The sequence below is a fragment of the Pongo abelii genome, chromosome 8 (assembly GCF_028885655.2).
Source record: "Pongo abelii isolate AG06213 chromosome 8, NHGRI_mPonAbe1-v2.0_pri, whole genome shotgun sequence".
Lineage (NCBI taxonomy): Eukaryota > Metazoa > Chordata > Mammalia > Primates > Hominidae > Pongo > Pongo abelii.
This window is the reverse complement of record NC_071993.2, coordinates 21,852,159-21,871,115: the sequence shown is the minus strand read 5'-3', so window position 1 is coordinate 21,871,115 and position 18,957 is coordinate 21,852,159. Positions and strand designations below refer to the sequence as shown.

The 18,957-nt window shown below is 42.2% G+C and overlaps 1 protein-coding gene across 22 annotated transcripts in view; it reads right to left on the bottom strand.

Moving 5' to 3' along the window:
- Positions 1 to 7,916: 7,916 nt before the first annotated feature.
- The window catches only part of MLLT10 (MLLT10 histone lysine methyltransferase DOT1L cofactor), a 226,161-nt gene continuing 215,120 nt past the window's right edge, over positions 7,917 to 18,957 (bottom strand). For all 22 annotated transcript variants that reach the window (XM_054522034.2, XM_054522041.2, XM_054522035.2 and 19 more), the window contains 6 exons: positions 18,439 to 18,627; positions 17,931 to 18,019; positions 17,438 to 17,799; positions 16,318 to 16,414; positions 11,303 to 11,509; positions 7,917 to 9,596 (listed from right to left, as the gene is read on the bottom strand). In XM_054522034.2, coding sequence (XP_054378009.1) covers positions 9,552 to 9,596; positions 11,303 to 11,509; positions 16,318 to 16,414; positions 17,438 to 17,799; positions 17,931 to 18,019; positions 18,439 to 18,627 — 989 coding nt within the window. In that variant the 3' untranslated portion in view covers positions 7,917 to 9,551. The remainder of the gene's footprint in view (positions 9,597 to 11,302; positions 11,510 to 16,317; positions 16,415 to 17,437; positions 17,800 to 17,930; positions 18,020 to 18,438; positions 18,628 to 18,957) is intronic.

Sequence of the window (18,957 nt, the reverse complement as noted above, 5' to 3'; positions counted from 1 at the left end):
CTGCAGTTAAACAGTAGATGTCTTGACATATTTGACCACAGCTATTTTCCCTTTTTAAGAGGCTTGGCTTAAAACAATCACTATTGGAAATTTGTTCTTTGGCTACAATTATGTCTGTCCTGTTCTGTTAAAAACTAGAATTTAAAAATTGGTTGCGGGCCAGGTGCACTGGCCCACACCTGTAATTCCAGCGCTTTGGGAGGCCAAGGCAGGATTGTTTGAGAGCAGCCTGGGCAACATGAGACCCTGTCTCTACAAAAAAAAAAAAAAAAAAAAAAAACTTAGCCAGACACGGTGGCACATGCCTGTAGTCCCAGCTACTCAGGAGACTGGGGTGGGAGGATCGCTTGAGCCCAGGAGTTTGAGGTTGCACAGAGCTGATTGCACCACTGCCATCTAGCCTGGGTGACAGAGTGAGACCCTGTCTTAGGGGAGGGGCGGGGAAATAATGGGTCCTGGGTAGAGAATCTCCGCATGAAGGTGCTGATGTCCAGGTGATTCTACTGGCCAGCCAGGAAGAACCACTGCATGAGGCTAAGAGCTTGCAAAGCAAATGGGACCCTGTTTTGTTCAGCAATTCAATGTACGCGGGCAACTTAGCTGCTGAGAGCACCTGACCTTGCCTGCTCTGGAGGAGCCCTGGGGAACCAGCAAGGTGGCAGTGCTACCAAGATGGAATCCCCTAATTCATCCATCTGCTTGTTATGCGAGCCACGTGAGAAACCCCAGATGCAGTCATCAGAGTTTGAAGGAAAACAAACCTGATCAGCACAAATTGAATTTCATGCTTCAATTTTAAACTTTGGAAGGTACTACCAAAATGAAGATGCTGTTGAGTTTGCTACAAACCATGAGGTAACTTCTTTTTTCACTGGTTGCAATGGACTGAATGTCTGTCTCCCCTCAGCAAGGTCATGTGTCGAAACCCCAACCTCGAAGGAGATGGGATCAGAAAGTGGGGCCTTTGGAGGTAATTAGGTCAGGAGGGTGGAGCCCCCATGAATGGGAGGCGAGAGAGCAGAGTTGCCCCCTTCCGTGTGAGTCGGCCTTCTGCCTCTGGAACAGAGCCTCACTGACCGGGAGAAATATATTTGTTGTATATAAGCCACCCAGACTACAGCACTTTTTAAAATATATATATATTTTTATTTATTATTATTATACTTTAAGTTTTAGGGTACATGTGCGCAATGTGCAGGTTAGTTACATATGTATACATGTGCCATGCTGGTGTGCTGCACCCATTAACTCGTCATTTAGCATGAGGTATATCTCCTAATGCTATCCCTCCCCCCTCCCCCCACCCCACAACAGTCCCCAGAGTGTGATGTTCCCCTTCCTGTGTCCATGTGTTCTCATTGTTCAGTTCCCACCTATGAGTGAGAACATGCAGTGTTTGGTTTTTTGTTCTTGCAATAGTTTACTGAGAATGATCATTTCCGATTTCATCCATGTCCCTACAAAGGACATGAACTCATCATTTTTTATGGCTGCATAGTATTCCATGGTATATATGTGCCACATTTTCTTAATCCAGTCTATCATTGTTGGACATTTGGGTTGGTTCCAAGTCTTTGCTATTGTGAATAGTGCCACAATAAACATACGTGTGCATGTGTCTTTATAGCAGCATGATTTATAGTCCTTTGGGTATATATCCAGTAATGGGATGGCTGGGTCAAATGGTATTTCTAGTTCTAGATCCCTGAGGAATCGCCACACTGACTTCCACAATGGTTGAACTAGTTTACAGTCCCACCAACAGTGTAAAAGTGTTCCTATTTCTCCACATCCTCTCCAGCACCTGTTGTTTCCTGACTTTTTAATGATCGCCATTCTAACTGGTGTGAGATGGTATCTCATTGTGGTTTTGATTTGCATTTCTCTGATGGCCAGTGATGATGAGCATTTTTTCATGTGTCTTTTGGCTGCATAAATGTCTTCTTTTGAGAAGTGTCTGTTCATATCCTTTGCCCACTTTTTGATGGGGTTGTTTGTTTTTTTCTTGTAAATTTGTTTGAGTTCATTGTAGATTCTGGATGTTAGCCCTCTGTCAGATGAGTAGGTTGCGAAAATTTTCTCCCATTTTGTGGGTTGCCTGTTCACTCTGACAGTAGTTTCTTTTGCTGTGCAGAAGCTCTTTAGTTTAATTAGATCCCATTACTCAATTTTGGCTTTTGTTGCCATTGCTTTTGGTGTTTTAGACATGAAGTCCTGTCATGTCATGGCATTCAATGCCATCCCCATCAAGCTACCAATGACTTTCTTCACAGAATTGGAAAAAACTACTTTCAAGTTCATATGGAACCAAAAAAAGAGCCCGCATCGCCAAGTCAATCCTAAGCCAAAAGAACAAAGCTGGAGGCATCACGCTACCTGACTTCAAACTATACTACAAGGCTACAGTAACCAAAACAGCATGTTACTGGTACAAAAACAGAGATATAGATCAATGGAACAGAACAGAGCCCTCAGAAATAACGCCGCATATCTACAACAATGTGATCTTTGACAAACCTGAGAAAAACAAGCAATGGGAAAAGGATTCCCTATTTAATAAATGTTGCTGGGAAAACTGGGTAGCCATATGTAGAAAGCTGAAACTGGATCCCTTCCTTACACCTTATACAAAAATTAATTCAAGATGGATTAAAGACTTAAACATTAGACCTAAAACCATAAAAACCCTAGAAGAAAACCTAGGCTATTACCATTCAGGACATAGGTACAGCATTTTTTAAAAAATTATGTCACTGAGACAGGGTCCTGGTCTTACCCAGGCTGGAGTGCAGTAGAGTGATCATAGCTGCAGCCTCAAACTCCTGACCTCCAGTGAGCCTCCTGCCTTGGACTCCCAAAGTCCTGGGATTACAGACGTGAGCCTCCACACCTGGCCAGATTATGGCACTTTGTTAAAGCAAGCTGAACTGACACTGGTTTGATACAACCTCGTTGTACAATCAAGTATTTAAGGGCACACGTTGGGAGCCTTAGACACTGCCTCCTACCTTTTAGCCCCTTGTCATCTGACTCCGGTACCTCTCTTCCCGCCACCAAAGCTGCTCCTGTTCATGTTGCCAAATACCTAAGTACTATGTCCAAAAGGTGCTTTCAGGCTTGACCTTACCCCTTTAATACTGAAGGTGGTATATGACATCTTCCAGCTTTCTACAGCCTCACATTCTGGAGTGAAATGGATGTAAATCAAACCAAGAGTTCCCCTGGTGGCTCCTCAGATTCCTCTCCAGATGTTTCATCTTTTGCTTTGTTAGTCTTGGTGTCCCCAAAGTCTGCAGTCTTCTTCCTTGTCTTCACCCTTCTCCCACCCGAGTGACTTCAACTGCCCCCCTCTGTAGGGGTCTGGTGAGGGTCAACTTTCTGGTTTCAGAGCCCTTTGCTCTAAACCCCGGCAGAATCCTCCACTCTATTCAGGGAGCTATGGTGCTTCCCTGATGTCCAAAAGAGCCAGAGCAGAGGTATGGCAACCTGCCTGTGTGGTCTCCTCTCCAGTAAGCTGGAGGGTGCGAGTCCCTCCCAGGGAGTTGAGAAAGCAGCTCACTTGGAGCTAGGGCCTTAGAAAAGGTGAATTCCTTTTCTCTAAAAGCCTCCAGGGGGTTGAAGCATCCCTAGCTTTTTGGGGGGGGGATTCCAACTTGTCTGTCTTCTCCAGTCGTCTCACATAATCTCACCTGAATTCTCCAAACCAGTTCAATTCACAGGTCCACCAAGGGGTTTCTGGTTTCTTCCCTAGTTCATTTCCAGTCTGCACCCAGGCTAAGGCTCGCACACCCCTACACCCCTTGGAAAGACTATGAATGAATGCAGAGCCAGGGACAGCTCAAACTCCAGCCACAGCCACGTCCAGGCCTTTATGATTCTAGTTACCAGTGATGTCTGGGAAAGGCACAGGGATGTCAGAGACATGGCATGTTCAAGAACAGCATGGCTGGGTTTTGCTGGGGTGCACAGCAAGGGGTGGAATTGTGCTGGGAGCCAGTGCTGGATGGATGGACCAAGCCCACACCCCGAGAGGCCTCAATCTTGAAGAGGCATCCCAGCCTCCACCACTCCTTAGGAACTCTGAGTCGGGAGGGGCTCTAAGAGCATCATGGGGTGCTGCCACTTTACCTGCCTCAGATCATTCTTGTTCTTAATTGCACCAATTCACATTTTGGCAGCTATGTGACTCTGTACATTCCTAAGCCTCAACTTCCTAATTTGCAAAATGGGGGAGACAAAACAGCCCTCACAGAGTTGTGTGAAGCAAGGCAGGTGAAGGGCTTGACATGATGCCTGGCTCAGCACCCTCGGGAAAACCCTCTGCCAACTGCCCACACTCGAAGGACATGGCTCTCCCACTGAAAGTAGACAAGGGTGGTGGCCACACTGGTGGCTCACCTGGAGGGTGGGGCGCTGGAGTTCTCACCAACCAAAGGCCTAGCTCTGGTTGTAACTGAAGTAAACCAGATGTACCAAGAGTTGTGAAGAAAACCTGAAAATTCAACTTCATGGAATTTGGGAGTTTGCAGCAAAAAGCAGGCCAGAGAAGACGCGGTGAGCTCATCTAGAATATTTGGACCCAGATCTAGAAATAACACACTTGTCTCCTGATACCCACCTCCTCCCTTCTCCCATCTGCCTTTCCCCTGAATTTACCCACTCTGCACCTTGCTAGCCAATCTCCCACCCCGCCTTTTTTTTTTGAGATGGAGTTTCGTTCTTGTTGCCCAGGCTGGAGTGCAATGGCACAATCTCAGCTCACCACAACCTTCACTTCCCGGGTTCAAGTGATTCTCCTGCCTCAGCCTCCCGAGTAGCTGGGATTACAGGCATGTGCCACCACACCTAATTTTGTATTTTTAGTAGAGACGGGGTTTCTCCATGTTGGTCAGACTGGCCTCGAACTCCCGAACTCAGGTGATCCACCCGCCTCGGCCTCCCAAAGTGCTGGGATTACAGGTGTGAGTAATCATGCCTGACCAGTTGCTAGCCCCCCCTTTTTTTTTTTAAAAGAGATGAGGTCTCACTCTGTCACCCTGGCTACAGTGTGGTGACATGATCACCTCTGCTGCCATGACCTCTTGGGTTTACATGATCCTCCCACCTAGGCCTCCTGAATAGCTCGGACTACAGGTGTATACCCCATGCCTGGCTAACTTTGTTTTGTAGAGAGGGTGCCTCATTGCACTATCCACGCTGCTTGCTGCCTTAATGCGCATTTACAATCTTCGTTTTGTGGCCACGGAACTACAGAAACCACACTCCAGCACAGCACCAGTCATCTCTTTCTTGCAAACCCACAACCCTCTTCCAGCCTCATTTCCTGATCCCGTGTGACTAGCATAGTCCTCTCCAACCCTGCCCTTTATGCTGCCCCTACTCCCCCAATCCCGAGAGCCCCTTCCCCTAAAAGACAAGGGAACATCATTTACACAGCTCCTGCTGTGACAACCATGCCCGTGGGAAACTGCCTATCTGGCCCAAAAGATGAGTTTAATAAACACAAAATTTGATTTCTAAGATCTTTCCTGTCACTTTTTATTTAAGTGACAAAAGCAGGCCATAACTTTGTATATTCAACCAGGTAGGAAAAGAGAAAATACTAAAATTATAGATGTATCATTTTATAAAAAGTGAGAGGAGGCCGGGCACAGTGGGTCACACCTGTAATCCCAGCACTTTGGGAGGCAGAGGTGGGCGGATCACCTGAGGTCGGGAGGCAAGACCAGCCTGCCAATATGGTGAAACCCTATCTCTACTAAAAATACAGAAATTACCCAGGCGTGGTGGTGTGCACCTGTAATCCCAGCTACTCGTGAGGCTGAGGCAGGAGAATTGCTTAAACCCAGGAAGCGGATGTTGCCATGAGCTGAGATTGCGCCATTGCACTCTAGCCTGGGTGACAGTGAGACTCAGTCTCCCCCCAAAAAAAAAGTGACAGGCCTTCTGTTCTGGTTTCAAATTTCTTAAAAGTGGTCATGATAATTTTTATTACTTAAACAGGTTAATGGTAACACCTAAAAGTGTCACCAGTGCCCTGAGATGGATGTGGATCACAAACTTGGAAAACAGGCACTTTGTCTGCTCCACAACCATGTGACTGTAGACCTCCAGACCTTGATGCAACCAGGGATCTGAGGCTGAGACACGTCGGAGACAGCTGGAAGGGACATGTGTTGCCCCCATTCGTTTACCTCAGTGGGGAATCTGTCCCTTAAAGACCTGCCAAACTTGAACTGTGACCTAAGTCACAGTCAAAGGAAACTTACATTTTCACATAAATCTTGACTGAATTGCAAAAATCAGTTAAGTGGTGTGAAAAAGATATTTCCTTTGTTGCAAATAACAGATTGGGGAATGGAAAAACAATTGACATGAATTTTGACAAAGTAAAAATTATTTTAAAAATGACTTCCAAATTATAAAAGTTCACCCCTATTTCATTTTGAAAGGCCTAGTTTATATGAAAAGATGGTATCATTGATGTGTTTTATTTTCAATAAGTAAAACAGTATTTGTCTCACTGAGATTTCTACTCAGAAGGACATGACCCAGACAGCCAGGCACGTTGGCTCCTGACTGTAGTACCAGCTACTCAGGAGGCTGAGGCGGGAGGATTGCTTGAGCCCAGGAGTTTGAGGCTGCAGTGAGCCATGATCTCACCACGGCACTCCAGCCTGGGCGACAGAGTGAGACCATTTCTTTTAAAACCTAGGTACATAACCCACTTATGAAAGCAAAATTACATTTCCTTGTAAGGTGGTACCTCCCTTGCAATTCCAAGGGCCTCTCCTATTGGGAGGATTATGGGATCATCGTTCCCTTCTGCTTGGTAGACAGCATAAGACAGACAGCGACTTGGCTTTTCTGTCTTGGCCTGGTGCTTGATATTGACCCACAACATGGACTGCACATCCGCAGGACTAAAGCACAGAAGTGCAGACGGCAACCAGCCAGTGTAGACCTTCTTCAAGGCTCAGGGGCCACTAGCAGGGCAGCAGCTCTTCAGTGCCCTTCCCAGAGCACAAGGAGCACATATGAACCAGCAGCTGCCAGGGCCCTGCAGGGCAGCAACCCAGGATGACGAGGTCGATGTCCCGGAGCCTCCAGGAACCCAGAGAGCTACAGAAGCGGACACTTACAAACATGCAGCTAAGGCAAAGGACACATGTTAAGAAATTAAACTCGCAGGAGTTGACGGATGAGTCACCTGTCATTCTAGAGGGAAGGTAATCCTTCGCCTTGGGAGAAGAGACGACTTCCTAGAATCGTAATTATTTTTCATGTGCATAAAAAAAAAAAAAAAATCTCTCCAGGAACCCAAAACTCACTCCTTCATAAAGTTTATAGCCTAGGCCCAGTTTTTCTTGTTCATGTGCCTCTTAATTACCAGGAGCACTTGACACAGATCAGTATGTTCTGATTCAGTTAAGTCTGGGATAAAAAGTCTGAGCATTTATATTTTTGAAAAGCACCACAGGTGATTCTGATGCTTACCAAGACCCCAAGACCACTAAGTAGATTGGGCTTCTCTTTCATGGAATGCCTCTAGTTAAAGCTAACTGTATAAATAAGAAGAATTGAATCTCTACCAAGTGTGAGTACTGCTTTATCAACAGGCTCTAATTATCTCATCTAAAAGGACTTTGTTTTCCTTTTATCTCCACCGAGGCTATTTCCCTCTTCTCTCTCCATCTCATCTGAGGATGATCCAATATCTCTGAGCCTGAGGTGGGTTTGTACTGCACACTGCTTTACAGAATGCTTTGCACATCGTATAGCATTTGCTCATGAGAGTTTCCATTAACTCCGGGGCAATATACCAGTGCTCCAAACACAAAACACAGGCCAAGACTCCCTGAGGAAGCAACATGGGTGCACCCCCTCCATCCTCTCCAGATGAGAAGGGCACGGAGTTGTTATAAACATTATTAAATTTTATTAACAAAACTTTGTACATTTTAATACATGTGGAATTTTACATCTAGGTAAAATAACAACACATTCAAAATTTACCATTTATACAAACTGTTACAGAATAACAACCAGTGGGTTAAATAAGTAAAATAAACCACACTGATTTTTTTAAATTATCTACAAAAGATTTGACTTTAAAATTCCCCTGAACATATAAAAATAAATTAATTTTACTTTTCAATTAAATCTACCAATTAGAAATATTACAAATCAAAATATCAATGTTATCTTATGAATTTTTCACAATACAAAACAGATTCACAAAACTTTATTTACAGAAATGAGGTAAGAACTGTGCAATGTTTAACCAAGAAACATATTGCAGAATTAACATGTTCTTCCAGCTAAGTACACAGTGGAGGTCTAATTACAGCTGGGTCTTTTCCACTAATAATTCACACACCGAAGAACAGTCTGATGATTACATCCCCAGTGGTGGATCACTCTGCAGTACTGTCACATCAAAAGCGTGGCTCCCCAAAGTGGAAGGGCTGTCATACAGGTTTCACCTGTTTCAGGAACTCTAGTGGTGAGCTTTTAATGGTCAGTAATGGGAAGTGGTTTAAATAAAACAAATCTCTATTCTTACCAAATCCACTCCTTTTCTTGTGACTCATTAGTGGATAAATACCCAGGTAATAGTTTTGCCTGAGCTATCTACAGTGGCACAGAAAGTTCTGAATAAAGGCGGAAGCATGGGAAGGCTGCAGGTGACGGGATGATTCCTGCTGCTCGGAGGACTGACTGTCCCACCCTGCTGTCTACAGCCCTTGCAGCACAATGGAGGCACTTGATCAACGGCAAACCCCACCAGCACTTTCCACAGTGGCCCCTTTCTGAAAGAAGTATTTAGCTTTGAATTGATCTGGTTCCCCCAGCAGCCTCAGAACTCACTTAACTCAAGATTTCTTTAAAATATGAGTAGGTCTTAACACTAAAGAAAGCAATTCTCAAAAGAAAATTACCTTTAGCAGATGCAGACATTACCATCCTAACTTCATTACCAAAATTGGCCAAATCCCATTAGAAAGGAAATCTTTTTTAACAATGAAAGATTGCCAAGTCCCAGGTGATGTGCTATATATTTGTGATATTGAATCAGTGGAACTCTAGGAGAAGAAATTAGTTCCTTAGAATTTGACTTAGAGCAAGCATACTGTAACCCAAACAAAAGAGCATATTTCAACTTGTACAATAAAATCAAGTAGTTTGTAAATGGAACAAGTATTTAGTTTTGCTATTTGTATCTCCAATTTATAAACAAAACTAGTTGTATACCAACTATATTAAACATATTGCATGTAAATTATGTCACTTTAAAAAGTTATTAAATTTTCTTTCCATGTTCAAAAAACCGGGGTAAGGGGCAGGGGCACGGGAATTCCATTTCAGTGCAACAAAGCAACAAGAAAACTAATCAAAGTCTTACAAGAATGTCCTTGCAGCAATTAATCCTTTGTTGTGCATTGAGTTTCTTGTTGCGTTTCTTCATAGCTGTAGTAAAAGGACTGCAAAGGCAGCCAGATGAAGTGCTAGAACAGCAGGATAGGCAATTTCTAGATGTTTCTCAGGTGTCAACTTTTCTCTTGAGCTACAGGCCCAGTTTTATCACTAAGTCTCTGCAGTTAAACAAAAGAGCAGATGCGTTAGCTGAATCAACTTTTGATAATATCATCGAATGTGAAGCTGTGACTGAGATAAAATGTGGTAGAAAGTTATTCCCTGTTTTCTTGCAAGTTGGCAAGGCTACTTGCAACGTAATATATAGACAAGAATTTACTAGTAAATACTTTAAAAACATTAAATTCAACAGTATAAAAAGACCAAAGAGGTGGGCCCATCTGAGGGACAGAACTTCTAAAGATTGCATGCAGAATTCATCTTCCAAAATCAACTTTTCCACAGAAGTAACATGGTACTGTAGAGAATGAAATTTTTATGGGCTAAGAAAGTCATGGGCTGTGATTCCACATTTGCTATTTGTCCTTGGGCTTTCTTTGCGTTTCCTTTTACTAATCTATAAAAAAATGGAGTTATAGCCTATTATTACTTTAAAGACTGAAATCACAGATGTCACTGTATCTAGCAAGGACACCTGGCACATAGCAGGGTACTAAGCAAACAGCACCTACCAGCGCTGTGTTCTCTATTATGAGCACTCTATTAGCTCATTAAATTACTGTGATTTTCTATTAAGTACATTTCATATTGTATAACCTAGGAAAAGTTTGTAATTAGTGCATTTCTTAACACAAGAAAAACACTTGTGAAACACGGGGGGGAAAAAATACTACCAAAGAACTCAAATACAAAATCACTGAAAATTGCCCATGTCAGCAGAACACTGGGAAGGTAACACGGTGTGATGACAGGAAGTAGGCGAGACAAGAGGGCAAACAGAAAGCATTGAAGAGTTCATGAAAAACAATCCTCTATTTTGAATAATTCTCGTTACTAAGTACAAACTAAAGTTTCTGAAGACTAAAAGCACAGTAAACAAAACTTTCAAAGTAACGGGAAACAGCAAACACTGCAACTTTGAACACTCATTTGCCAAGTCTCCCACCTCAGTCCCTCCCTTCTTCCTTTTCCTGATGTCCAGTCTCCATTCTACATCCCCACAGCCTTCCTCTAACAGGATTCTGCCCTGAACTGGAATTTAGGGGAAACATTGATAGTCCAGTAAAGTAGACCTAATTGAAGGGGAGAATTAATCGAAAAGGCCTTAAAATGGGTTCTACTGTATGTGTAGAATACTGTTCCTGCATCCATTTTTAATTTAACTTTCACATTGAAAGGGTAAGATGCCATCACTTACATGAAATTAATAACTAAAAATTTGAATTCCATTACAGATGTGACTGTGATTTACTTTCTCTAATTTGGTAGAATAATTGGATTGTGTGCCCTAAAATGTATATATTAATCTTGGTAATAAATATACTTAATGTGTAAAAAGCACTTTGGAGTAAAATAAAAATATTTCCAAGTTATACAGACTGGTTCTATAAACAAAGCTTCTCAGAAAGCACCAACTATTGTCTTCTGATTTGATTGTCCCATATGACTTGCTAACTAAAATATATTGTCATCTTGAAAATTGCTGAATTACAAAACAGCCTTCAAACCTAATGTACAAATTCAAACTGATATACTTAGGGGACGTATAAATTGGCTTAGATCCTTTGCCTATAATATCCATCACTAAAAGCAACTGGTTTTAAGAAGAAATGATCAGGGGAACAAAACTAGACTGGAAAATGGTCATCTCTGATTAATCAATACAGTTCTTGTTTCATTAGATGTAGAAGGAAAACATACTTACTGCTACTTTCTGACTTGCATTATCTCCATGGATGGTGAGAAATGGGTTGGTGGTAGCTGTGTGAAGTGGGGGTGCCTGTGTACCTGCAAGAAGGTTGTTTATGGGTATTTGTGTTGGTCCAGGGATCTGCAGCTGCTGAAGTTCAGGTTGGTGGTGCTGCTGGTGGTGATGTTGCATTAACTGATACAAAAAGGCTTGATGTTGTTCCTTAGGCAAAAAACATGTGAGAGAAAATGAGTTGCCAAGCACGGAATTCAGCAGTCAGATGAGCTGCCTTATGTTTTCTTTCCTTTAATATTAGATATTTGCTAAGAAAGAAAACAAGTATCTCATCTAGAAAAATATGCTGCACTAGATAATAAACATCTACCGTAAAATGTCAGTATCTTCAGTGAACAGCTTATTTTCAAAACAGGACACACACAGGAGACCTCTATTAGGGTTATCCGTGATGATCAATCAGGGAGTGCAGCAGGTTAGAGAAATCAAGGTGGACATTTGAATGCATCATGCCTGGTCAAACCCTTTCCAAACTTAAAACAACTTTAAAGTTCCCGTTTCTGCCTGTCATTAGGGTGCTTTCTTGATGCAGTTACCAGTCTACAGCAAGCATATACTCCATGCAGCATATATTTATAGATTTCCTGAGTGCTTACTAGGTGCCAGGCACTGCTTTTGGTGCTTGAAACACATTGAGCAGGGAAAGGGAAATAAATGAAAACGTTAGAATGTGATTACTGCTCTGCGTCAAGGGAAACAGAACTGTGTATGAGAAAGTCTGGAGGGAGTAGGGTTTAATGGTCAGGTTGTAATTTTAAGCAGATTAGCCAGGGCAGTTTTCATTGCGAAGTTAACATCTGGATGAAGATTTGGAGGAGATGAGGGAATTCGCTGGGTGGATACGGGGGCAGGTGAGGATTTCCAGGCAGTGCCAAGGGTCTCCAGAGGAGCAGGTCCAGCAGGATCCAGTAGCAGCAAGGACCGGGGGAGGGTGGAGGGAGCCAGGAGGAAGTGAGGAGAGAACACAGCTTGCAGTGGCAAGGCATGGCCACCTTGGCTTGTATTCATAGTAAGACGGGAAGGTTTTGAGAAGTGGCACAGTCTGATTTCAGGATGGAGTCAATGTGGGGTGTCAGAGTGAGGATGGAGCTGCCATCAGCTGAGGTTAGGAAAACGATGGGTGGGGCGGGGTTTTGCAGGAAGATCAGCTGTTCGGTTCTGGACACGTTATGTTTGAAATGTCTTTTAAGATACACCAGCAGAGCTACTGAGTGAGCAGCTGGATTACAGGAGCTTGAAGCTCCAGAGAGAGGTCTGGCTGGAGATGTAAGTATCAGCCCAGAGATGCTATTTACAGACAGTGATGGGAGATCACTGAATTCCACCTCGGGCACTCTCAAGAGGCTGAAGAGGAGGACCCAGGAAAGGATGCTAAAAAGGAATGACCAGTTAGGTAGTAAGACACCAAGATGATGTGGTATCCTGGAAGCTAAGAGGAGGAAATGTTTCGAGGAGGAGGAAAAGTTATCAACTCTGTCAAATGCTGTTGCCAGGTGATGTAAGATGAAGAATGAGAACGGACCACTGGATTTAGCAACATGCAGGTCATTTGGGGGAAGCAGGGTCAAGCAAGAGTGTCGGGTGGAAGCTGTGCAGAGGCTTCCACAAAATCCTCACCTACATCAAGTTTGATCCCTGTAAATGAACAAACTTTAGCCCATGACATTGGCAGATGAAGGAAAAAGTACAGTCCTTTAGTCCTCATGGTCTCCAAGCAATAATTTGTGCTGAAAATTCCTTAACCATGTTCTGGAAATGAGACAGCTACACGTGCTATTATTAGAGTAAAATCCTGATTCATAGGAAGACACCCAAATAAATGGAGTTTTAGTGCTCATATTAAGATGAGGCAACAGGTAAGAAAAAACAAGACCCCATCTTAGTGTCAGCATTTAAGATTTTTTTTTTTTTTTTGAGACTCAGTCTCGCTCTAGTGGTCCAGGCTGGAGTGCAGTGGTGTGCTCTTGGGTCGCTGCAACCTCCACCTCCCGGGTTCAAGCGATTCTCCCGCCTCAGCCTCCTGAGTAGCTGAGATTATAGGCACGCGCCACCACACCCGGCTAATTTTTGTATTTTTAGTAGAGATGGGGTTTCACCATGTTGGTCAGGCTGGTCCCGAACCCCTGACCTCGTGATCCGCCCGCCTCCGCCTCCCAAACTGCTGGGATTACAGGCATGACCCACCGTGCCCGGCCAGCATTTAAGAATTTATATACACTTATATGCAGTGTGCCTTTAACACCACTCTAAAAACAGACTGAAAATGATCCAGAATCAAAAGTATTTTCAATATATTTTTTACTACAGCAAAAAAGTACATAAATATATTTAGAAAGAAATTACAAAGGCTGACATCCTGTGTTAATTGAGCAATGCATTCTCCAAGCAGCCCAACTGAATGAAGAGTGCTAGGGAAATGGGTCTGGAGGAAGCCCCACGACTGCCCACAGGGCCAGGCCTGCCCTGCACCTGAGCCACAACCCCACTTGGGTCTCGGTCCATACTTTCTCCCCTTCTACAAGTTCTCTATTTTCCATCTCCCCTCTTATCTAACCGTTAACACCCATCTCCTTCCCTCTGCTGATCACTTTACTTCTAATTAAGAAAATCAGAAGCACTGAAAGTGGGATTGCTTCAACCCTCCACATAAAACCCACCTCCAGTTGCTCTGCCTGCCTTGCTGGGGCAGTGAAATACTGTTCTCATCTCCTCCTCTGCTAGCACCTTTCTTTTCTCCTATCCCAGCAATGTCCCATCAACATACACACATGCTGTCACATTCAAAATGAGTCGAAACTGCCCCGTGTACCTACCACATCTGCCTCCTGCTTCCCAAAGTGACATGTCTTGAGGTGCCCATATGCTATCTTTACTTCCTCTTCCTCCCATTTCCTTTTGAACCATTTAATGAGGTTTTTACTTTTATCACACCCAAACTGTAAAAAAGCCTCTAGCCAACCTTTAAGAAACAGTCCCTGTCATCCAGGCTGGAGTGCAGTGGCATGATTATGGCTCACTGCAGCCTCAACCTCCTGGGCTCCAGTGATCCTCCCACCTCAGCCTCCCAATTAACTGGAATCACAGGCATGCCCCAGCAGGCCCGGTTGGTCAATTCTTTCTTACCCTACCACAGAAGCATTTTACACAGTTGACTCCTCCCTTTCTGGAAACATTTCCTTCACCTTGTCCCTAAGATGCCACACTGTCCTTCTCTTGGCTCACTGGCCACGGTTTCTCAATAGCCTTTCTTTACTGGCTTATTCTCCTTTTCTAGGGTGTCCAGGACTCAGTCTTCATGCTCTAGGAGTCCGCATCAAATCTGATGGCCCTCATCACCTGTGCAGCACTAACCCCAGATTTCTATCTCTAACTGCATTTCTGCCTGGGACTCCAGACACCTACTATGCAACTGCCTTATCTCCATTTGACTTGTACATCTAAAGGGATTTCAAGCTTAGTGTGTCCATGACACTTATTTTTCTCTCCAAAACTGGTTGGGTTCTGTTCTCCCACATCTCAGTAAAAGTCACTATCCAACCATTCAGAATTCGTCTTTCTCTTGTATGTCCAGCAAACAAGTCTTGTCGGTTCTGTCTTCAAAACATCTTGGCTGGGCACAGTGGCTCACGCCTGTAATTCCAGCACTTTGGAAGGCTAAGGGCAGATCACTTGAGGTCAGGAGTTCAAGACCAGCCTGGGCAACAGGGTGAAACCCTGTCTCTACAAAAAATACACAATTAGCCAGGCATGGTGGGACATGCCTGTAGTCCCAGCTACTCGGGAGGCTGAGGCAGGAGAATCACTTGAGCCCAGGAGATGGAGGTTGCAGGGAGCCCAGATTGTGCCACTGCACTCCAGCCTGGGTGACAGAGCAAAACTCCCTCTCAAAAAAAAAAAAATATATATATATATACCATAATTCCAGGCAGTTTTCAATACGTAGCCCATACTATTTTAACACCTACGTCTCCTGCCTGGGTCACTCCCTGTTTCCACTTTTGCCTCTGTCTTCACTCCCCCACACCCTATAACACACACAGACTATTCTCCATATAGCAGCAAAACTAATCCTTTAAAATGTAAATCATTATTTCACTATTCTGTTCAAAACCTTCCAATTCTTAATCCTGAAAAAAATGGAGAATGAAATGAGATAAACAAAACTGAGATTATTAGCACTGGGTGAGAGAATGGAATGCGGCGTACATAGGTCTTCAGGGTGCTCTCCGCTCTACTTTTGGTACACTTGAAATTCTCCGTAATAGATTTTTAAAAACTCGCCAGTGGCCTTCCATCATACTTAAGATAAAATCCAAATTTCTTGCCACAGCCAAGAAAGGTTGTATCCGATCATCTAAGACCACCCCCTTGGCTCTGACCTCTCCCACCCTCTGACCACACGGCTGCTGACTCCTCTTCCAAACACAAGCACGTCCAGGCCTTTGACAGCAGCTGCCCCTTTACCGCCAACGTGCTTTCGCTCTGTGTTTCCTCAAGTCACAAAGGCACACTCCCTGAGCTCTCACATCGGTCTGTGCTCAAAAGTCACCCCTTGCAGAGGCGGGGCCATCCTATCTAAAATAGTCCTTGGTTCCCTATGTTCTTCCCCACTTATTCCACTTCTTTGTTCTTAGCATTTATCACAACCAAAAAGCATGCATCATGTCCATCCATCTCCCGTATCAAAATGAAGCTCCAGGAAAACACACACCACATCTCAGCACCGTGTTACCAGAGCCTATGGCAGCACCATGCCACGTGTCCTGTGACTTTTAAGTTCAGGAGTGAATGTGACATCACTGCAGGTATCACAGCCTGTACCACACGGCCAGAAAAACTTTTTGGATTATGCATTCAATAATCTTATTTCACAAAGGAGGAATCTGTACCCACAGTGAATATTATATCTTAGAACACATGCTCCTAATAAGATATTATCAAAAGAAAGAACTTACTGGTGTGAGCTGTTGAGAATTTAACAACTGCTGAAACTGCTGTTGATGAATAAGTATTTGTCTTTGCTGGTCAGAAAGTAATCCTAGTCCTGAGGCACTGAAAAATGATTACAATTCTTACTTTTTACTACACACCTCTAATGCATTTTTAGAAGTTTAAAAATGAAAGACAGCTTTTCAATTTGATGTTTAATAACTTAAGTACAATTTTGAATCCAAACACTTTGAAAACAATTATGTACAAATTATTTCTATATATATGTAAGTTTATATATATGCATGTGTACAGCTAAACAAGAATTCACATTGTCAAGAAATGTTTTTATTATAAAACAAATAGGCCCTAACTGGAATAGAAATTTACATGTGTTTCTAACAAGCATATGTAATAATTTATCTTTAATTATTCAAGGATAATTTAACTCACACTAAGTAAACACATATTTGAAACAAAGAATCCAAACATACTACTGATTTGACCTATCCTTTTCTAATGGTCCCAATGGTAAAACTAAACACCAATGAAGAGAGCTAGAGGAAATAGCTTTCTAGTACCCACTGCAAATCCATTTAAAAGTATTCATTCCCCCAAAAGTATGTTTAATAACAACATAGCTTTAGTCCCCTAGTTTTGAACAAACATTCAAATGCAGTTCCAGTACAATGAAACCAGTGAGTCTCACTTCCTGGGAATTCAGATAAATAAATGACCTTTATCCTATATCAAAAATCTTTGAATAGAACATTAAAAATATTACATAAATTTTAAGAAACTAATATTCATGTTATCTCCACTATGATATTATCTTTCTTCAGAATTTATGATACAGTATACAAAGAAATAAGAAAAACTAGTATTTAAAAATAGACATCACAGATTAAGACTAATTTTCAGCACAGAACATACTTAATGCTGTTACTAAAAGTAACTTAATTTCATTGTAATCTAAATTACTTAAGTTTCAAAAATAAATGTACTCTGTGTATAATATACTTAAAATTTTTGGCGACTTCTTAAGGTATATCTACAAAGGAACACATTGAAAGCCCCAATCTAAGGCAGAGACAACACCGGTACTCTGTTACACTAAAAAACCCAAAACACACTTAAGTTTCTTACCTGTTAGTCAGTGTAGCTGGCATTGGATGTGTTGCATTAGGTGGTACGGTTGTGTGAGTGAGAGGGGTAGGGTTCTGGGACATTGTGACAGGAGTCTGCATAACCCCATTTAAAGCTCCTACAATGCCATTAATTGCCAGTTGGTTACCTGGCAAAGCTCCAATTATTCCACCCACTGCAGACACGGCAGGAATGGTGGAAGTTACAGGCTGCATTCCACTAGCTAGTGCCCCCACTGTCACACCATTGACCTGCTGAACTCCACTCACTCCTGAGCCTTGTTGAGCCGGACTCTGCCCAGCAGGAGGTGGGGTAGAAAGAGCTGATGAGCTGCTGGTACTTTGTCCGCTGGAGGTTAAGTCCTAGCGTAAGAAAGAGAAACTAAGTTTAAAGAACACAGCAAAACTGTTTAAAATAATTTTAAACCTTTAACATAATATACTATTATTCACAAGTAAATCAACACAGATGAAAATAACCATACAAAATTTACCTGATTTAATACAGGAAGAGAATTATCAGGTAAAAAGCTGTTTCCTATATGAGGGCTCTTACTGCTGTTCAAGGAATCAGTAGTAGGAGCTAGAATAATAAAAGACAAAAAGAAACCTATTTACCCTATTAAATTACATTATGTGTAAGATTAAAGGCTTATTTAAAAGCTTATGCTGAAGCCCGTATCAAAACCACTTAAATATCTAGTCTTGCTATTCCTAAGACTGATTTAAATAAGAAAAAAATCTATATTGAATACCATCGCTTTAAATCAATAACGAGATCATTAGACATTTAAGTAAATTTTACCATTATATTATGGACTAAGAAAGTTAGAGTAAATTCAAGTTGATCACTTAACAGGATTCTTTATGCCCTTCAAAAACGACCTATAGTTCCTTTTCTACATCTTCATATAACTGGTGACCAATTATTACTCACTTATAATACAAATAAAACTGAAAGCCTATTTTCCTTAGATACAAAATAAATATTTTCACACTTACCAGTCTGTGCTGAAAATGTGTGTATTTGATGAGACGGACTAGGATTTGCTGTTATTGTTGGAAAAGGCACTGAAAGCTGTGCATTCAATAACTGAAGCCGTTCCTTTTTGGCAGTCAAGTTTTTAATTTGTTCCTCTAATCTTCGGTTTTCAACTTGAAGTTGGTGTAATGACTTCAGCATTCCTAAAACTAGCACACATTTGGATAGTTTTTAATAATGACAAGTACACACATAAGTATTTTACGCAGTGCCGGTAACCTTAGAAATAAGTTAAAATAGAACAGTAGAAATTCTGTAAAGTGTTTCTAAATGATTAAGTTTTGTTCCTAAATTTGTTTGTGGATATAAATTTCCTATCTATGTTTGTATTTTTATAAGCACAAAGGCAAAGTGTTCCTGGATGTACCTTCTGGAAACTTTGTTGCCACATACCAAAAAACACACACCAGCTTCAGGTAATTTTCCCTTCTCAATGAAAAGTGATGACATTTTATTTTCACCAAAATAAAAGCCTATCA